Here is a 19,633-nt window from a genome sequence, read left to right as displayed (position 1 = left end):
GACGTCCGGCAATTTCCGGAAAAGGTGCTGAGCTTCAATATTCTCTATAAAAAGTGTCCAGCCCAATAAACTAGCACTTAAGTCTCTGTTTGCATCAAAAAAAAATTAAATTAGAAACTATTAAATTACAACAAATAAAAAAAAAAGAAAATAATTTTAAAATAAATTAATTTAAAATTTACAAGTGAGATGTGAAAAAAAAAATTAAAAAAATTAAAAGAATTTTTTAAGAACAAATAGTATTAATTAATACATCTGCTTAATAAATTGCTAAAATAAAATAAAATAAAATAAAATAAAATAAATAAATTCACAAATTTGAATGCAGCAATTAATGTTTTTTTAATAATTTTGATAAACAAAAAGTGTGGGTTAAGGACTCTTTATATAAAATTTCACTCTTCCGTGATAATCTCCAATGGTCAACTGCATGGCAGCAAATAAATATTGAATAAAAATAAACCATAAAATTGTATTTTATAAAAATACAATAATAATTAAAAAAACCATAAAAAAAGTAAAGATAAAGTAAAAATAAATAAACAAAATGCTTGTAAATACAACAACAACAACGACATCTTCATCGGCACCCACGCCGGGCTCATCGTCATCGACCAGCAATACATTGGAACCATCACCGCAAACATTGCCAAGCGCAAATAATTCCCGCCCACCATCACGCGCCCCCTCCATTCTTGATAGTCCAACTCTGGCACGTGTGGAACGTGCACGCCTGAGATTGGAGGCATCAAGCCATCAGCAACTGCATCACCAATACAACAGTTGCGGTATCGGTGGTGGCGGTAGCGGTAGCGGTGGCGGTGGTGGCAGCAATGGAAATAGCATTGCAACAACCATGAATCGTGAAGACAGTCTGGAACGCAGCATATTGGATCCAAAGGTAAGGAAAAGTATAATATTGTTTTTTTAGTGAAATTAGTAAAAATTGATCTGCAAAGTTGAAGGTTAAAAATGAATGCCCAATCCATTAGTTTATGATTTGGAATAGACTATGGAATAGAATGTGGTAAATGATTTGCTTCTAATTTATTTCCTTAAAAAACATAAACATTCCGAAAAAAGAAATAAATAAATTCTCTACTAAATGAATTCCCTAAGAAAATTCCTAAAAGAAAAATGATTATTATGTGAAGAATTATTTAAAATATCAACAATAACAACAATAACAACAACAAAAAGTGAATACAATATTATCAAGAAAGATGCAAAACGGCTCAACATGGCTTAAGAAACACCAAATTATAGCGACAACATGCATAGTGGTTCCAACAGTGGCAGCAGCAGCCATAGCAGCAAAAGCGACATCTAACAACAACAACTACAACAATAGCAAATAAAATAATAACCCAAATAAGCAAATCACTGTGAAGGCAGCAACAACAAAACAAATCAAATCAAAACAATAATAATAACAACAATAACAACAACACAACACCAACTGCAAGCAAGTAGAAGCATATTTGATCTCACAGAAAATGTGTATGTGTACATATTTTGAGAAAAAAATGGAAATTTATTTCTGCTTTATTTTCATATGCACACACATTGCCGCTCGCTGAGGGGTGTAGGTGAGCAAAGCAAAATAATTTGATACTTGCTTTGAACCAAAGCAGCAGTGCCAAAGCAGTTTGGTTTACTGCCGATCACGACTGCGACAAAACAAGAACAAAAACAAAAGCAAAAATCAAAAATAAAACCAAATCAAAGTCACAGTCACAGCCACAGCTACGTCTGTTGTTCTTTCGAGCCTTGATTCAGTTTGGTTTTTCTAGTAAATTCTGAAGAAATGAAATGTTTTTGGAAGAGATCAATTTTGGAGATATTTAATTTGAAGAAAATTTTTTTGTGATTTTATCAAAAATCCAAACTATCCATTTGTCTTCTGACGATACTTTTAGGAAATGCAAATAATTTAAATTATATGCCACAGTTTGTTTTGCATGCAACAATATTCGCCACTACTGTATTCCGCACTATTTTGAGTTGACATCTGCTACCTCTGAGGAATGCTCCTATTCCCTCTGCCCAACACTTGGTGTTTATGGGTTGTGTTGCTATGGGGTTGGCGGTAGGTGATCGGTGGCATATATTGTTGCTTCGCTCTTAGAATTTCCTTATAAATAATTTTAATGTAAAAAATCAAATCAAAAAGTTTATTTTAACCTATTTTTAATCAGAATCAGTTAAAGTCAAAGAAGACTTGCTCGCTCCTCTTATTTTTGACTTGTAGTCTTGCCTTTGCTGAATACTAATTGAAGGACAAAAAATCGGAATTTCTCAATAATTCTTTTTTATTTTTCTTCTATCTTTCTTTCGTTGTAAGCAATGTGAACGGGGCGTCACTAGAGATATAAACTCCATGTATATGGTATTACTCTATCAAACCGATGTCGTCGACGTTTCTTTGCAGTTCGAATGTGTGGACTGTGCGTAGTAAAAACAACAAAGAGGGGATGTCCGAAGCTTGTATGTAAAACGTACAACAAATAAGAGATACCTCAATTATATTCATAATAGTTAAGTTAACTAAACTTTTCTAATGTAAGACCTCAGTCGAACTGTATTGGCTGCAGCCTGCAAATACGCTCTTTGTAGGTTCATTTAATTGATAATAAATTGCAGGGCACTGAAGGAATTGCAGTTCTCGAAGAGTTTAGTTAACTCGAACACTAATGATAATGTAGCTGAGTGAAAAGGAAAAAAATTCGGAACGTCTCATCTCATATAACCCAATTGCACAATTAGTTGGATACTAGTGAAAGGTGAAGAATAAGCAATTTATTTTTCCCTACCAAGTCATCCTTATTTTTATTTAAATAAACAATATTTAACCGAATTAAATACTGATTTCTTTTATATCTATATATTCCGTATAAGTTTATATATATAGATATATACTATATTGCGACGCCGTTACCAATATTATTTATTTATTACTATTTGAGCCAGTGCACTTGCTCTTTCTTAACTCGAGGTATTTTTGCAACCTAATATGTTCCTTACCTTTTGTTTTCTAGATTTTTGGATTATGTCGTATTTAACTGAATCGTACTTCTATAATCGACTGAAGTGCTATATAAGAGTACTTATCTAAATTGTAGGTGAGAAGTAATATAAATGTATTTATATTCCAATGTGGGTGATTACGAGATGTGCTATTAAATGTTAATATTGATATATGACAGAATTAGAGACTTGACTGATTATTACGATTAATGCGGGAATAATAGATTGAAAAATTTGTCTGCTTATGAAGTTTTATAAATGTGTTTAATTATGTACTTATTGTTAATGCCTGAAAAATGTATCCAATGAATTTTTATTAAATATTATTGGACTAGGTAAAAATGTAACAGTTGGTATATTTGTAGATATGATAGCTGGCCCTTATAAAGACAAAAACTTGTATTTCATAATCATGAAGTTAACTTTTTGATCGATGATTAATTTTAAATTATTATTTTAAACATTATTTTTATAGAAATGAGGGCTCATCTGTTAAAACAAGGTAGTTATGAGAATGATGATGATTGGAGATTCAGAGAATTAGACAGGCAACACGTAGGGCAGTTAATGCGTAGTCCGCGTGTTCTTTTGATTGTAGTTCTTTTTGATTTCTGACCTTTTTCACGTTATTTAGCATATAGTGGATGAAAACAAAACATTTTTCTGGTCGCTTTTTGTTCAAAAAGTTGCTCCACCGTCCAGCCTGTTATTGAATGTAATTCGTTTGATTTAATTTTGTTTATATCTTCTGGCGACTATCTTTTTCTGTGGTGTCTCAGTATTTATATTAAGCCCCCACGTTTCAAATGCTGAACAGTTTTGATATAAATTCGCGGTTCAAAGAGTGTTAACAGTTTCCTTGAAGACTACTACTTGAGTAACAATGTATCCATAGAAAATGTCAACTAAAAATTGAAAAATCTCTGATTAGTAAAACAAGTGTTCAATATTATTGTTTTTTTTTTTAATATTATTATTTTTTGGTGTTAGAATATACACTTTTTCTCGTATTTTTTTTTTTAAGTAACTCGATTCTCACATGTAATGGAAACAAGACTCAGTGCAAATTTCGAGGTTTTCACAAGTACCTTGTTTACACCTATTATTTATTGTTTCGTTTTCCATGTATCTCTAAGAATCAAGTTTCTCATATTAAATATATAATTGCAGAAAACTTCTAAAATTATTTGTTTAATTTGTGTAAAACTAATTTATTTTACAATTTCGGTTTCTTTTGAGCAGATTTACTTGTTAAGTGTCGCATATAATCCATGCCTCTGGATTATCATGCAAACCTTGATTGGGTTCGCCTATTCTAATGCTGATATTCTCTCGTAGGGAAACCACGCCATAAACCACTAAAAAGTAGGTGATAAATTGAGTTCAGGAATTATTTGCACGATTATATGGTAGAATGAGTGTTAATTTAGTTCGAAACTCATTTAATTTAGTTATTTTTCTCAGCAGTATAAAGTTAGTGACGAATTTTATTTCGTCTAAGACAACATAGAAGAAAAATCATTCAAAAACTAGCCAAGAAAAGTTGCTAAAATTGAGTTGAAAATTTTTGGATGACGGAAGCATTGAATAGGTTATGTGGAAATATCTTATGTTGCAAATATCTAAGTGTGTAGGTATCGATTATCTACACAAAACGAGTTACCACTGTGTATGGTATATGTATATATTTTTAGATCCATACTCCATGCTTGTAAATGTGTCGATAAAAATTTTATAGAGCATGAAAGGTTATTATCCTGCGATCTATAGTTCAGAGCTGCTACAGAGAGCAGAGAGGGATGTTGTTAGTTTGTCGACTGAGAACTTGCCACATTTTTTGTTTTTATTAAGACTATTTCATATGTGTTCATATTTCTGTGAATGTACACATCGTATATGTACCATGGATTTAATGGTACTTCTTAGTTCACGACTCACTGTGTTTGTTGAATTTCTTGTGAAACTTAATACTAATGTTTTCTTTCTTACCTGTTTTCATAATGTGTTAAAAAATTGTTTCCAATACCACAACACTGATGGTACTGATTGTACTGATGGTATAGAAGAGCAACTGTAATATTCTTTTACTATGTATATACATTTTATCATTGGAAATAACGTAATTCATGAGTTAACTAATTTTTCAGAATGTTTTGTAATATCTCGGCTACATACTTCATCACGTAACTATGTCAGCTCAATTAGGTTAATACGGAAACAGTCCTTAGTACCGCAATTAATAATTTTCCGACATCGGTACAATCGAAAAACTTTAAATATTTCTAAAAATGTGAGTTTCCGTCAAATTGCAGTAAAACACGCAATTTTCATCCAAAAAATTATAAATAAAAAAGTGATGGAAAAAGAAGAAAAAAATGTTGTGAGACACAGAAATGTAGCACGTGTTTTTCAGCTAATTTTTTCGCAACTCAAGCCACTAAAACCCCAAAATATATTAGCAAATATGATAAACAGCTCAACAAGGCTGAAGACCGAAGACCGAAAAGCGGCAAGCAATGGAAGAAACTTCAGCACCCCACAAAAGAAGACTGAGCAAAACAGAGCACAGCAGAACAGAACAGAATAGAATAGAATAGAATAGAATTATATTTTTTCCATCTTCAAATATGTAAACATACTTTGCAGGATTAAAGCCGTAATGTCGTTAAGGATAAACTTAGAGAATGAAACCAGCAAAATGGCAACAATAAAAACACCAAAATATTGTTGAACATTAAGACAAAATGAGGTTATGTCGAAAATATATAAGAATTTGTTTTTATATAAAAAATTGCAAAGTAAACAAACATGAGAGGAGGCATGAGGAAGTGTACATACGAGTATATGTAATTATGTATCCATCTAAATATATTTATGTATATAAGAGATATTGCAAAAAGTAAGTTGCAAAAATTGCTGCGAATTTCCTTTGCATCATAAAGCTAATGGTTTATTTTGTCCTTGCAAGCCTTATGGACTGTGCATATGCAGAGAAAGAAAGAAAAAGTTTAACATGATTTTAGGCTGTCAAGCTCTGCTTAGTAGATTGTTTGGCTTAAGCAGATAAAACAGATTGTAATTTAGGTCTGATAACACATTAACGCATAACAAATGAGAGCATAAAATAAACACGTACAAGCACAAAAGCGGCTTTAAATGAAGTGAAATAGAAGGATGAGGATAATAAAGTGAACAAAGTGAATCCATTTTTTCAAGTCCTCAAAATTTAAAAAGCAGTTCTCCTCTGTCATAGGAATTCCTAAATCTGAAAGAAATTAACAGAATATGTTTGGAAGAATCTATGAGAAGAAACAAAGAGTTGATTTTAGTCAACCTTAAAAACTGCAGTTTTGTGATTAGAAGTTTACAATTTTTGTTGTTTTCAGTTTCTACTGTGACTTACTAAGTAATATTAATCAAAATATTATTGTAATTATTGACCGTTGAATATAGAAAACCACAGAATATAGAAAAATCAAAAATAAAAAGAAATTATTATAATTAGTTTTTTATATCACAACTTAAAAAATTTAAATGAGCTTTTTACTAATTCTTCAAAAGTATTTGACTGTCTTTTCTGATTTCTATTTAGTTGTTTTAATTTAGCAGATATATTACCAATACCAGGAATACATTTTAAAATGATTGCACTTTTCCTATTATCTTAAATTTTGGAAATACAAAAGATTACAAAAGGAAACACTGCACTGGTCGCAAATATTTACATATACTTTCTACATAACTCTGTTAAATCCACTTATATTCCATACAATTTTTATCTACCTTATCAGTTCTAATTTATCGATTGTCTAAAAACAAGTTCAGTTCCCTAAAACGGCTCTCCTTAATCTGAATAAAATGTGGGATATTAAGCCAGGAGATTTTTAAAGTATTTAAGCAGCTGAAAGAATTTCAAGGGTTGGCATGCAAAACTCATTTTCATATGTTAGTTAGTCTGTGAAATGTTAAAGAACTTTTTGAACCTTTACCTATAAATCTTACAGGTAGGTGCTATTTTCTGTATTTCAACTGTTTGGGTTATTAAATTCACCTAATTTCAATTCATCAAAATGAACGATGTCATTTTTATATATTTGAAGTTTTCACCAGCGATTTCTAATCCAGCTTTTTTGACTTTCTTCGTAATTTATACCCATTTTATCTCATATCTTAGAGATTTAATCAAATGGCAAAATTTTGTTAGTAAATAAATAGTATTTAAAATGGTTCCGGTTATATTGTCATTTCTTTATGTATGGTATTTAAATGATTAGGTTAATATATATTTTCTGTGACAGTACATCAGCACTAATAGCAATACGTTCACCTTGAGTAAACTCAAAATTAGTGTGGGCTTGCCTGCTACTTCTCGAAGACCTTGCTGAAAGGAACAGGGTTCACTTAATATGGATCCCAGAGCACAGCGGATTTGAGAGAAACGAAAAAGCAGATGATCTAGCCAGAAAAGAGACGGCCTCTTATTATATTGGGCCACAACCATTCTGCGGTTCTTCATGAAGCTTTTTCAAACTTAAAATTAATGAGTGACTGGAAAGAGCAGCTCAGACTAATTGGGATAATAAAATTGCCTGCAGATAAGCTAAAGAATCCATGCCGTGTCGATCAAAAGCCAGAACTAGGGAGCTACTTATGTTGAACAGAAGTGGCATCCAACTTCTCATAGGATTTCTCACTGGGCACTGCGGAGTTAAAAAGCATCTATCGAACCTAGGTATTACTAGAGACGATAGCTGCAGACTATGTTGCGAAGAAGAGGAAACAGCAGAAGAGTATCAGATTTTGATACTTATCCATTGCCTATCCACTTACTACTCGTCTATGGAACTAAAGTGGGTATGTCGCAATAATCCTCAATAATCCTGCAGTGACGTGGTGACATATTCCCAACCCATCTTAAAATTTAAGCCAATTCAGCTGCACTCTTTGGTAGTTATTAGAAGAGCTTTGTAGTTTTTATTTTGATAGCATTTTATTAGCACAGTTTTAATGCAATCCTGAGCATACTATAAGCAAAATAAAATATTTGGCTAATTTATTGAGCATTCTTGCTGACAATTGAAACCCTAACTCTTTTCTTTGGAGTCATATAGGCAGTTGTTTGCGAACTGTCAACAAAATTGGCAACTTGTGCAAATACACTGCCAAAAAATGTGAAAAAAAAGCAACTGAAAGAAAAATGTCAACGAGTTTGTGCTCCTTCTAGTAATGTAGCAACAGTTTCAGCAGCCAAAAACTCTTGCTCCAGGGACCTGAGTAAAAGTTTTACTTTGCATTTTTTTATTGCAGTGCATAAATGAGTTTTCTGGGTGCAATGTATAAACCCAATGACGTTTTAGTAGAAATTGTTGACATCCAGTTTCGTCAAGACAATTTTAAAACAATTTTGCTATAAACTTTATTAAATTCAATATAAAGTGTTTCCAATACAGAACTGCCATCTGGAAGATAAGATCGGTATAGATAGGTCAATCAGTTTTATTGATTTGATCACTTTTTATAATAATATTTGTGAAATAATATTGGTACTTGTAACATTCGTTGTGACTATAAGTCGCTTACAGTATATATAATATTTTTTGTTTTTTTTTTCAATCGTAGTAACATATTTTTAAATTCATTCCGAAAAATGTTATATTCGAAAATAATTAAGTTATGTTTATATAAAATTTGGAGTTGAATTTTTGGTCTACTGAAAGAAAACAAAGACGTCTCTTGGCAAAAAAAAATTTCCAGTATGGTTTCCAAAAAGGATTTAATTAGAGCTGCAATCATTATTCTGGGTTTCTTTGCTATTTTACTCCTACTTTCTTTAGATGTCAAGATAATGCAGGTAAATCGGGTTGGAAGCATGCACCTATATTCTTTATTTAGCATCATATTCTGTTAATAAAAACTAAAATGATGTTTTTAATTTTCAGTTTTCGGTTGAGAAACTTATCCTAAGATTAAAGATTCTTGGACTCGTAACAATGACTTTTTGCTTTGCTGGGATTAGTATGCTAGCCTTGTATATCGCATGGACCATTGAAATCCATAGGCAAATGCAAAATATTGTTTTATTTTTAGATAACCAAATGGAATTAATTGTGCGTTTGCGTGCTATGCTAGAGGAAAGGAACCCTTAGATAATGATGAATTAAATTAATTTAGTAGATGTATATTTCTGAATTGTTCGGGACAATTGCTGCTGTTTGAAGTATTTTATTTGATTAAAAATAATCAAATATATTTAGAAATTACAATTCATATAATTTGTTTTTTTTTTGCATATTAATTAACTGATTAGGTAGATCAATAGGATACAAATCCTATTGAAATCGTTGAGATTCTTTAAAACTATTGTGCTGATAGTTGGTTTGACTCTGTATATTATGGACATTAAGAATATGTAACTCTATACAAGTTATTTGTATGAATTTACAACGTTAGCGAATAATATATTTATTTGAGCAAATATTATATTATCCTCCATATAACATAATATAGTAGAATAAAGCTATCACAATAGGGAATTAAAAAAACAAATATAGTTAGAGGTATAATAATGACGAAGAAAATATCTAAAGTTTAAATAAATATAATATTTATTCAGAGTTCAATGACTATCATTAAGTTTGAATAATTTCTGGATTCTTAAATTTTTAAACCTGCAAAGATCTCATAATTGTATTTATAAGTAACAAGAATATATTTTACCGACAAGAGTTTTATTGTTTTTTTTTTTATTTTTCTACTTTACTATATTTTACAATTATTTAAATTTTACATAGGTATTTTACATCAACACATAGGTCTTTGAAAAAAAATTAACAATTATATTTAAATTTTTCTCTATTTTGATTCATATCAAAGGCATATGAATAAAAGCCTCTTAGTTATTTCTTACTATTCCTATATAACAAACACTACACAAAAAAATGTCATGTCTGGTATAATTTATAACATATATATATATAGAAAAGGAAAAATATTTTACGCCTAACTAGTTCATATCCCAAACTTATATTAATATTCCAAACATTCCAATAATATTTATAAACAATCATTAATATTCCAAAATTTTAGAAGATTGTAGAAAAACATTTCTTTTAATTTTGATAGAATTCTTTTATAAATTTATGATTTTAGCTTAATTTATTTTTATCTGACTTTATTTTATCTTTATTTTCATCTCTTTTTTTCTTATATTTTTTTCTTATTTTCACCATCGCTACACTATGACATATAACAACTACAATCTTGTTTTTGATACATCTTTAATTATTTAATCTTAGTCTTATAGGGTTTCACTAGGTTCTTCCTCAAATACACACTCAATCTGGAAACACTGCTTTGGTAAACAGTAAGTCCACCAAAGTCCAAAGTACTTCATTATGTTTAATAACCTATGTTGCTGTTTAAAAAGAGCTTAAGACACCATGCAAACATTACTGAACCTCTTATCCCATCTGCATTGAGTGGAGCGGCTTTTTTATTGCAGTATTCAGTATTCGGTATTCAGTGGTAGCAGATTAGCAAACATTTGACCACGAAGCGTGAACTTTTTAGATTTGTTTTCTGTTGAAAGCAATTCAGAAAATAAAAACAATTTTATTCAGAAAATGAAAGAAAATTCGCCATAATCAATGCACATGAGAAATACTCGTAGCTCGTAATAACAGTAGATAGATGGTGCCTGCCGCAAGTGCGTGAGATGTTAAAGAAATTAGAGTAGTTGTAATGCACAGCTATAACGGCTCAGATACATTTCTTTGCACTAACCAGCAGGTAACAGTACTAAATAATACATTATATTATAACCAGAGTATAAAGTACCAACGGAGCAGCAGGGTATGCACTAAAATCGCATCACAAATAAGTACATTAACACACAACGATCTTATTTCAACTAGAAGAACCTACAAAGATTAAATGAAACTACAGAACAGATAAAGTATGTAGAAAAAAATCAACGGCTTAAAACTGACCCATTGAAATCTAAAAACAAAGAAGAACAGACATAAAGGTAGAAACTTTAAAAGGCCTGTCTTATAAGGGACGGACAGACAAGTTAATATGCTGAATGGCACTCCAAAGCATTCCGGGTCTGTGCAATTGGTATGCGTTCAACTTGTTTGATTTCTTTTCGCAATAAAAGTTTATATAGATTCATTAATTTATATTTATTTGTATATTTGTATATAGTTTCATTTATGAATAAAAGTTTTAGTAAGAAAGCCTAGTAATGTTGGTGGGCAATTTTTTGTGAAACAACAAAATAAGGCAAAGTTTCATGTTCTTAAGGTGAAGTAGTAGAGCTCTTTCACAATATCTTTCAATGGAGAAGTTGGGTACTTTAACCGTATCAGCCTTTCAAAACATGATTCTGCAGGTGTTACCATAGACGTGTAAATAAGCCTTTGTTAAATGTAGAAATTGTAGTTTATATGTCAGACTAAATCCAAGCATTGATTTTGTCACTTCAATTTCAATCCTAAATTACTTCGGATTCGGATCCAGTCTACGTAAACAGGCCTTTTAAGATCATGAATTTTTGAATTAGATGGCGATTAAGTTTAAGATTGTATTTCTCTATTTTCCCAGTTATAGTTATATTGTCGGTAACTGCAAAACGATTGAGCTTAGCAGACTGACTTTTGGAACATAAACGTAAAGTCCGAAAAAATATATACTGATATACTTCAGTAGCTCTCAGCTTATTTCATCTAATACCAATTTTAAAATTTTTTAATATTTAAATGCCATTTTTAAGGAAAAATATTTATTATTTAATTTAAAAACTTCAAAAATACCGAAAATATTGTTTTAATAAATAATGAACATAAACTTTAAAAATACAAAAAGAAATTTCATTTGGTGCCAAAGTCAACACTTGGTATGATACCCCTTCTTTTTTTTCACTTCGTCAAGTCTCTTTATCACTTACTTAAATGTCTTTGGCAGTAAACCTATAAGTTTTTGTGATGTTTCTGGAGCAATCTGTAGATTATAGGTGGTTAACATGTGGTTACTACATACTCTGATCTAAAAAAGTGCTCTAATTAAATACTGTGATGCTAATTGAAATCATAATTTTTAGTACACATTAATAATACTATATAACAGAATTAGTAAGTATGGAAAAGTGTAGATTTGTACATTTTTATATATCAGTTAGTCAAATATTGTCTTCAACTCCCCTTTCTAGCGCTAAAATACGCTTGGTGAACTTATTTGATATTATGTATTTAATGCATATACCTATTTAAGTAAGTAAATATTTATTTACATAACTGTATAAAAGTGTAAGGAAGATGGTCTAGTAATGTTAGTAGAGAATACATATTAGTATTATCTATACATATTAGATTTTCAAAAGTAATAAAAAGAAACAGAATCGATTCTACGGATGCTCTTATTGATGTGTACATATATCTATATTATATGCCAACATAACAATTTCTGTAAAAATAAAGAACTTCAATCAAAGCAAATGCAAGGGGAGTGAAATCAGCCATGCTCTATGTAAGCGTGCGTTTCCAGAACTCTGATACCACCGACGTTAGGATTTGGTTTGTTAATGCTCACATCAAAATAAATCATGGACAATATCATGATTATTATAATTGCAATATCATCATCATCGTCATCATATTCATGAGTATTATTTTCTTCCTCGACATATTTTTGTTGTTTCGCTGACTGCAGCTGCAGCTGCAACTGCAACATCAAGAGCGAAACCATCTCCATAAAAGCATTGAAGGCAACGACTATCAGTGGTATGAATACATCGCTGGCAGTCGCGCCACTGAAATATATTTTATGGAATTAAATAAATGCCATATTGACCCAAATCACCCATTTCTATCTTTGGACTCAATTTTGTTTTAATATTGATTTCATTTAAAAAAAAGAATAAATTAAAATCGTAAATGCGATTCCCTTGGCAATGCAACTAAAAGTTTATTTTTATTAAGTTTGTTAAAAAATAAATGATTTAATCCATTTGCCTATATAACAACACCCTTCATACAATTGTAAGTAACAGGTATGTACATGTCAGTATTGACAGGCAGTAATGGACCATATAATACGTATGTATATATTCTTGATAAGCATCACGCTACGAATCGGTTCAGTCATCTTCCTTGTTCTTTGCATCCGTTTGTCTGTATGTTTGTTGAATGGAATGGAAGCCAGAAAGAAAGTTGTCATGGAATACAAACAGTTGCGGTGTGATTAGGTACAGTTAGAGTGACGGACTTATGTACTAAAACCTGGAGTTGAGTTGATTTCGCATTATTCTGTTTTGGATAAACGTTGTTCGGATGAACGCTCATGTTCCACAACTGAAGGAACATCAAAAAGAGAAATAATCGAAGCAAAGTGCGCACGGGTGATCCATTCATTTATTTTAGAGGAAATCAACCTAATAAGTCTTTATAATAAGCATGGTTAAGTTCCTTATTTGAAAGGATACAGCTTGTCATGTCAAGAAAGGTGCTCCAAAAACTCTGATCTGCTGCTGGTGAAAGTGAAGTTGATATATGAGTAGGAATGAAAGTGATTGAATCTAAGAGGTATTTAAAGATATGTGGTTATTGGTACAAGCATGTATCTACTATAACATTTACAGATTAATTGTTTAGTTAATTCTGGTGGTCTTATTATTTTCTTCTGATTTTGTTGGACATTTTGTTGGAGTGTATTGACTTAATACGATAGCATTCTGAAATAGGTAGAAATTGTTTACTCGTATTCATTGCCCTAAGCTTGAGTGACATATAAGTTTTTATAACCATTTGAGAACTTTGTAATTTGTGAGCTCTGACACAGTGCTCCATGTCCATATTCCAAAAGTCGCATCTTTAGAAAATACTAAATATGAGTAAAGATACCCTAGAGGTATAGTCTGTTTTCGTGAATAGGTTTCTGAGATCGAAATAAGAGTACAAACCACAAAAATTTGAAGTTAGTGAAATTCTTTCTTGCATGTAGAATACAGTAAAGAAGGTTTTTTGATTTCTAATTTAATTTTGTGCTTTTCTTAGTGCCAATAACGAGTAATGGTGTGGATTTGGGACTGTGATTGTGAAAACGATTACAAAATTGCAAAAATATGCAACAGTATATTAGTGCATCGACCAAAGGACCTTAAAGACCAATGTTATTATTTCCTATTTAATGGGTTTTATAATTATCGGACTTACTTGTCATCTTTTTCATAATTATAATCTCTTCTTAAATCTTTTCATTGTAACAACCGTCAATAGTTAAAGGTTGGAGTAAAGTTATACCATACTTAGCTTAAGAGTTCTCTTAGTCTTCTTAGAAGTAGTTAAAGAGAACATTTTTTTATAAATTATCTTCTTCCTATATTTGAACCTCAAGTTGAAGTTTGCTATGACAACTTCATTAGCATAAATTGACCGACAAAGTGACAAAGTATTCTCTTCGAATACTTTGGAAAATTTTCACTTATCAGAATGACAAATTCAAGGTCCATAATTTTTAATGCGACCAATAAATGGAAAAGCGAAATAGAAAAAATTTGATGGAAGTTGTTATTGTAAACATTGCATAATTGAAAAGAATTCATGGTCTGTCATTAAAGTGCATACGGCAAGTGCAGCGGAAAATTAAAACAACAGAACAAAGTTACTATAACAATAGCAACAACAATAAAATGTGTTAGTTGCCGTTTTAATTGTTGCCATGTCAACCGATGGTGATGACGTAGTTCCACTCCGAGCCACAAAGGCAGACAGAAAATTGTAAACAATTCATTAAACGGAAACAACAATTAAACATGCAATGCCTATGGTGCGGGTACGAGTATGAGAGAGGGGAGCAGTGAGTAGAACAGAAAAATTGGAAAAAATTCAAGTACAAAACAAACCATCCAACCACCAACACCGACGCCGACACCGACACTGACACCGGCACCAACATCGACGTCAACAACAAAAGCAAAAGCGAAAGCAGCAACTCCACAACTGTACAATGCACGGTAACCCTTGCACCGGAAGCAAAAGGGTAGCATATGAGTAAAGGAGGTCATATGCACCAGCTCCGTCTTTTATCGGATGATGATTATGATGATGTTGTTGTTGTTGCTGTTGATCACGCAAGCGTTGTTGCTGATGATGCAATATGTTGTCGTATGGAAATTGTGGCAATTCTATTTAATAATTGCAACATTTTTTTCATATTTCAGCGCGAGAAGAAAAAATTTTAAAAAAATATGAAATTCCATGAAGACATGAAAGTTTATTTCTTATAAATTAAAGTGGGAATTCCGCACAGTGGCTAAGTTTGGAGGAAAAATCACAATATCTTTAAACTTATCCGTTATTTTTTTTATCTGATAGAGAATGAGAAGGCAAGATGTCTAAATAAAAGTTGATTTTCACATAGACTCCGTCATAATTTAGCAGTCAAATAAATCATCTGATTCTTCTACAAAGAAATCTGAAGGTCTTTCGTGAATATCTGAGACCTACAGTAACCTACAATAAAAAGTATTAGGATACGAAAAGTATGATACGTTGAGAAAAAGACAAAATTTATTGGAGTATTTCATTAGAGATTAATATTTTCCACAGTATCAGGGCATATAATTCTTAATTTTTTAGTTTGTTATAATGTCCAATGTCTTAGTAAACTATGAGTGTCATGACTATGCATATTTTCACTTATTTTCCTACAAATTTCTTAATTGTCGGATCTTAACTTAAGTCTCAAACTTAACTTTTGTAGTTGAATATTTCAATGAAACATTCAATTCTGATACCTGAGTATAAAAATTACATATGGACAATAAAACTAATAGATGTTTCCATTGTTCACTGGTGATGGATATGTGGGGATACCCAAAACAGGAGAAAATTAAAAAATAATTCTTTAAATAAAAAATTTTACGACTATTAACCTTCTTCTATTCGAAATAGATTCCTTGTCATTAGAGAAAAATAATCTTTAATTATAGTGTGAAGAATTTATATAGTTCAAACATTAATAATAACTCAGTAATAAAAAGTATTTTTACTTAAAGTACGCAATAAAGAATAAGAATTCGATAGTTTCGAATATTTTATTTCCTTGCAATTTAAACATTCTCAGCTCTTCATTATTGTCCATCATTTCATCTGCGGAATTCCTTAGAAACTGCGAAGTTTAATGGCTTCGCTACTTATGAGCTCCACTCCACTGTGCTTAGCAGTAAATCGCATACTCATACTCTCATAATGTCTTTTACATAAGATTGCTTGAAGCGTAACGCCCTCTGGTGTGCAGTTCTATACAATTTTCTTATAACTTTTTTTGTAGTTTTTCATTTCGAAAAGAATTGCAAGTATTTTCCGTTTAAGACCGTTTGTTTGCATTTTTATTGTTTAGAGGCGGCAGGCAACAATATTCATTTAAATTGTGAGTCTGACGACATAATAAGAGAAGAAAGAAGTAGGTAGGGACGGGAAGAGACGAGAGACGAGACAAGACGGGACAAAGGCACTAAAAACAATTGCAGCAATTCACTTAGTAAACAATAAAAAGAAATGTTGCTGCAACTTCTGTGTGAACAAATTTGTTGCATTTTCCATTAGTTTTTTTCTAACAATAAAATTATTTCTTTGCAGCTCCAATTTTTTGTTAGTTTACATATTTGCAGCTAATCTGTTGGCAAATGACTACATGGATGGGTGGAGTGGGGTGGACACTGCGAGTGGCTCTGTTTTGCTAGTGAAACTGTGGTAATATGAATATCATTTCATCTGCCCATGCGATGCAATGTCTAGTTTTAAATTTTTTTCTCTTTGCTCCATCGAAATTCTGTTGCAAGTTAGTTCGCATTATCATGTTTGGCTCATCACAGCCTCGTAATGCATTTCATATAACATCTCTGCTTGTTGCGCGCTGTTTTGCTATTATTGGAGTGGAACTTTGGAGTTTCTCTTCAGTCTTGTACTTGCATACTACATAAGTTGGAGTTCATTTCAACACCGCTTAGGGCTGAACTCGCACTTAGTCATTTGACCTTTTTTTCTGTTGATGTTTTTGGTTGTGAGCTAAAACTCATTGAGCAATGCAAAGTTGTGATTTGCAACAAGTGTTGCATTTTACACTTAAAAATAAATAATAATAAAGTAATGGATAAAAGTAAAAATCTGTTTGTCATAATGAATTCATTCACATTTATAATAAATTAAGTTTGGAAGTAACTCGATTCTTATATATACGCGATACTTGCATATCTTAATACTTCTGGATCGCGACATATTTGCGATCCATTTAAAGTTTTGAATTCGATTTAAAAAAGCGACATATTTTGATTTTTCTTCGACGATGCTCTTAGTTATGTTTTCTTAGACGAAAAAAGCCGCTGACGAAGATATTGAATTAAATCAGTTTTTGGACTAACTTATCTTATTCTGAAATTGAGATTCTTGACTGAAGGTGAATAGCTAACAAGTAGTGAAGAAACTGACAATGTGGTACTCCGTAAGAGTATAGTTATACTGGAAAGGAGTATTTTAACATTCAATATTAGGTTAAAATGGGCGAATTAAATCAATCGTTCTTAGACAATATCATGCCGCTGCAGAAACTTGGAGTATTTATAGAGTCTATATTTAAAAAATAAGTAATTCCGACAATCTTTAAGCTTGCAACAAATCAGGTTTTTAAGTTACTACTACAATTAAATTGTATTCTAAAGAATTCCGTTAATGAGACTCAAAAAGTATTTTATCGTTCTTAGAAAAATAGAATAAAGGATAGACTTTCAATATTTTAATGAGTTTGAAGAGAGACAATCCCAGTTTCTTTCTTACTTTGTGAACAGATTTTCTTAAATAGAGTTTATTTTATTCTTGTGCGGTGATGGATTTGTTAATGTCGTAGAACTGTTCTCTAAAATGGAGCTTTGTTAAATGTTTTATGAATTATAAAAATTTTATGTTTCTGGAAGTGCGATGTTTTTACTTTTTTTGCGTTTTAATGATTTCTTGTTTACCCAACTCCTTAACTGTTTTTGAAGTACTACTGCTGAGTGGGTCTTATAAAAGATAAGTATTCTTGGCGGTTCTGCGTAAGTTTTTTCATTTTTATTTCCTCTATTCTTTGCTGTTGTTGACATTTTATTCTCTAGTATTGACGTAGGATGCCCAATAGATCTTTTCCTCTACAGCTTTATTCTAGAATGCAATTACTTATGTTGACAACATTCGACTTTCACTTGCATGCCAACTTGAACTTTATTTCTAAGACTGTAGTTTCTAATCCTGTCATCGCACAATTCTCATTAATCGCTTCATATCTACAGCTATTACTTTGCTAAGCTCTTTCTCGTGTGCTGACTATCTTTCTGCTGTAGATATACCATGCAATAGATATAGTTTGACGGATGTGTTGTACATTGGAAACTTGGTTTTCATGTGTACATGGTGTTCCAAACAAAAAGCGTAACTCAATTGTCAGTGTTTCTTGCTTTTCTGACACGATTGCTTAAGTCGTGATGTGATTCTTGGAACTGCTGCAGAGTGGTGCTCAGATAGGTCTATATTTCCGCTTGTTCTAAAAGGTTAAAACATTATATTTTACATTTAGAAATACTATAGTATTCAATTAAAATAAGTAAATGATTATGACAATTAAATATTTATCAAAGAAATAAAGTAGTAATAAAAAATTAAAACATACATTATTTATTTAGTAATTTTTATTGCTTCACATTTTGTTTAATTTTGATAACATTTTAATTAATGTGACTTTAATAAATATAGAAATTTTTAGGTTCATTTCACATTGTTAACAATTTTGTAGTTCAATTTTCGTTGCAACAATAATCAATTAAAAAATGTGTGACCCGAAATCGTTGATAAGTAATTCCATTTGCTTATCGACTCCAAAAATTATTACCAATTAATTTAAATATTGATTGTTGGTTTTACCAAAAGCCGAAATTAAATATTTTTTCCCAATAAGTTCAGTGTTCCAAAAGAATAAAATTCATCATCGTGCGGGCAGTGGAATTTACTTTAAATGGTGTGTAAAGCGGGACAAAAATTTCCTTTTCTGAAATAAAAAGATTTTGTTGTTGTTGATAAATGCACAAAATATTATTGGTTATGTAGAAGCAAACAGAACTGTTATATGCAACGTCAGAAACAATGCTTATCGACAAGCATTAAGAAACTACACAAGCTACTTTAATTCAAATTTGTGTACAATTATTTTTACTATTCAAAACTGCAAAAAAAATGTTAAAAAAATTAAATTAAATCTATGAAGTTCAATTAAAACTAAAGCTTTGAAGTTAAATATTTCTATATATTATATGCTATTTATTACATATGCTATTTAAAAACGAAACTTATAAAGTATGTATATATTACTCTGCTTTTAAGAAAGTAAAAATATGTCCCAAAATAGATTGTTTATTTTAATAAATGAATAATTAAAACTTATACTAAATATATAAGTAAATTAAAACTTATACTAAATATGTAAGTAAATAGAAAACTAAATACAATAATTAAGCAGTTGATTAAAATAAATAAAAAAAATTTCATTTAATATAAGATATTCTTTCTTTAAAAATTAAATA

General features: G+C 30.9%; 2 protein-coding genes across 3 annotated transcripts in view; both read left to right on the top strand.

Annotated features, from left to right (window-relative positions):
• The first annotated feature begins 520 nt into the window (after positions 1-520).
• The window catches only part of LOC119687978 (probable serine/threonine-protein kinase clkA), a 133,324-nt gene continuing 114,211 nt past the window's right edge, over positions 521-19,633 (top strand). For both annotated transcript variants that reach the window (XM_038102559.1, XM_038102557.1), the window contains exon 1: positions 521-901. In XM_038102559.1, the coding sequence (XP_037958487.1) occupies positions 548-901 (354 nt within the window). In that variant the 5' untranslated portion in view covers positions 521-547. The remainder of the gene's footprint in view (positions 902-19,633) is intronic.
• LOC119687979 lies at positions 8,709-9,236 on the top strand. Its single transcript, XM_038102560.1, has 2 exons — positions 8,709-8,878; positions 8,967-9,236. Exons 1-2 carry the CDS (start codon positions 8,783-8,785, stop codon positions 9,171-9,173), a joined length of 303 nt encoding a protein of 100 aa, XP_037958488.1. The 5' UTR covers positions 8,709-8,782; the 3' UTR covers positions 9,174-9,236.

This window comes from Teleopsis dalmanni, chromosome X (assembly GCF_002237135.1).
Source record: "Teleopsis dalmanni isolate 2A chromosome X, ASM223713v2, whole genome shotgun sequence".
Lineage (NCBI taxonomy): Eukaryota > Metazoa > Arthropoda > Insecta > Diptera > Diopsidae > Teleopsis > Teleopsis dalmanni.
This window is presented reverse-complemented; position numbering and strand designations above follow the sequence as displayed.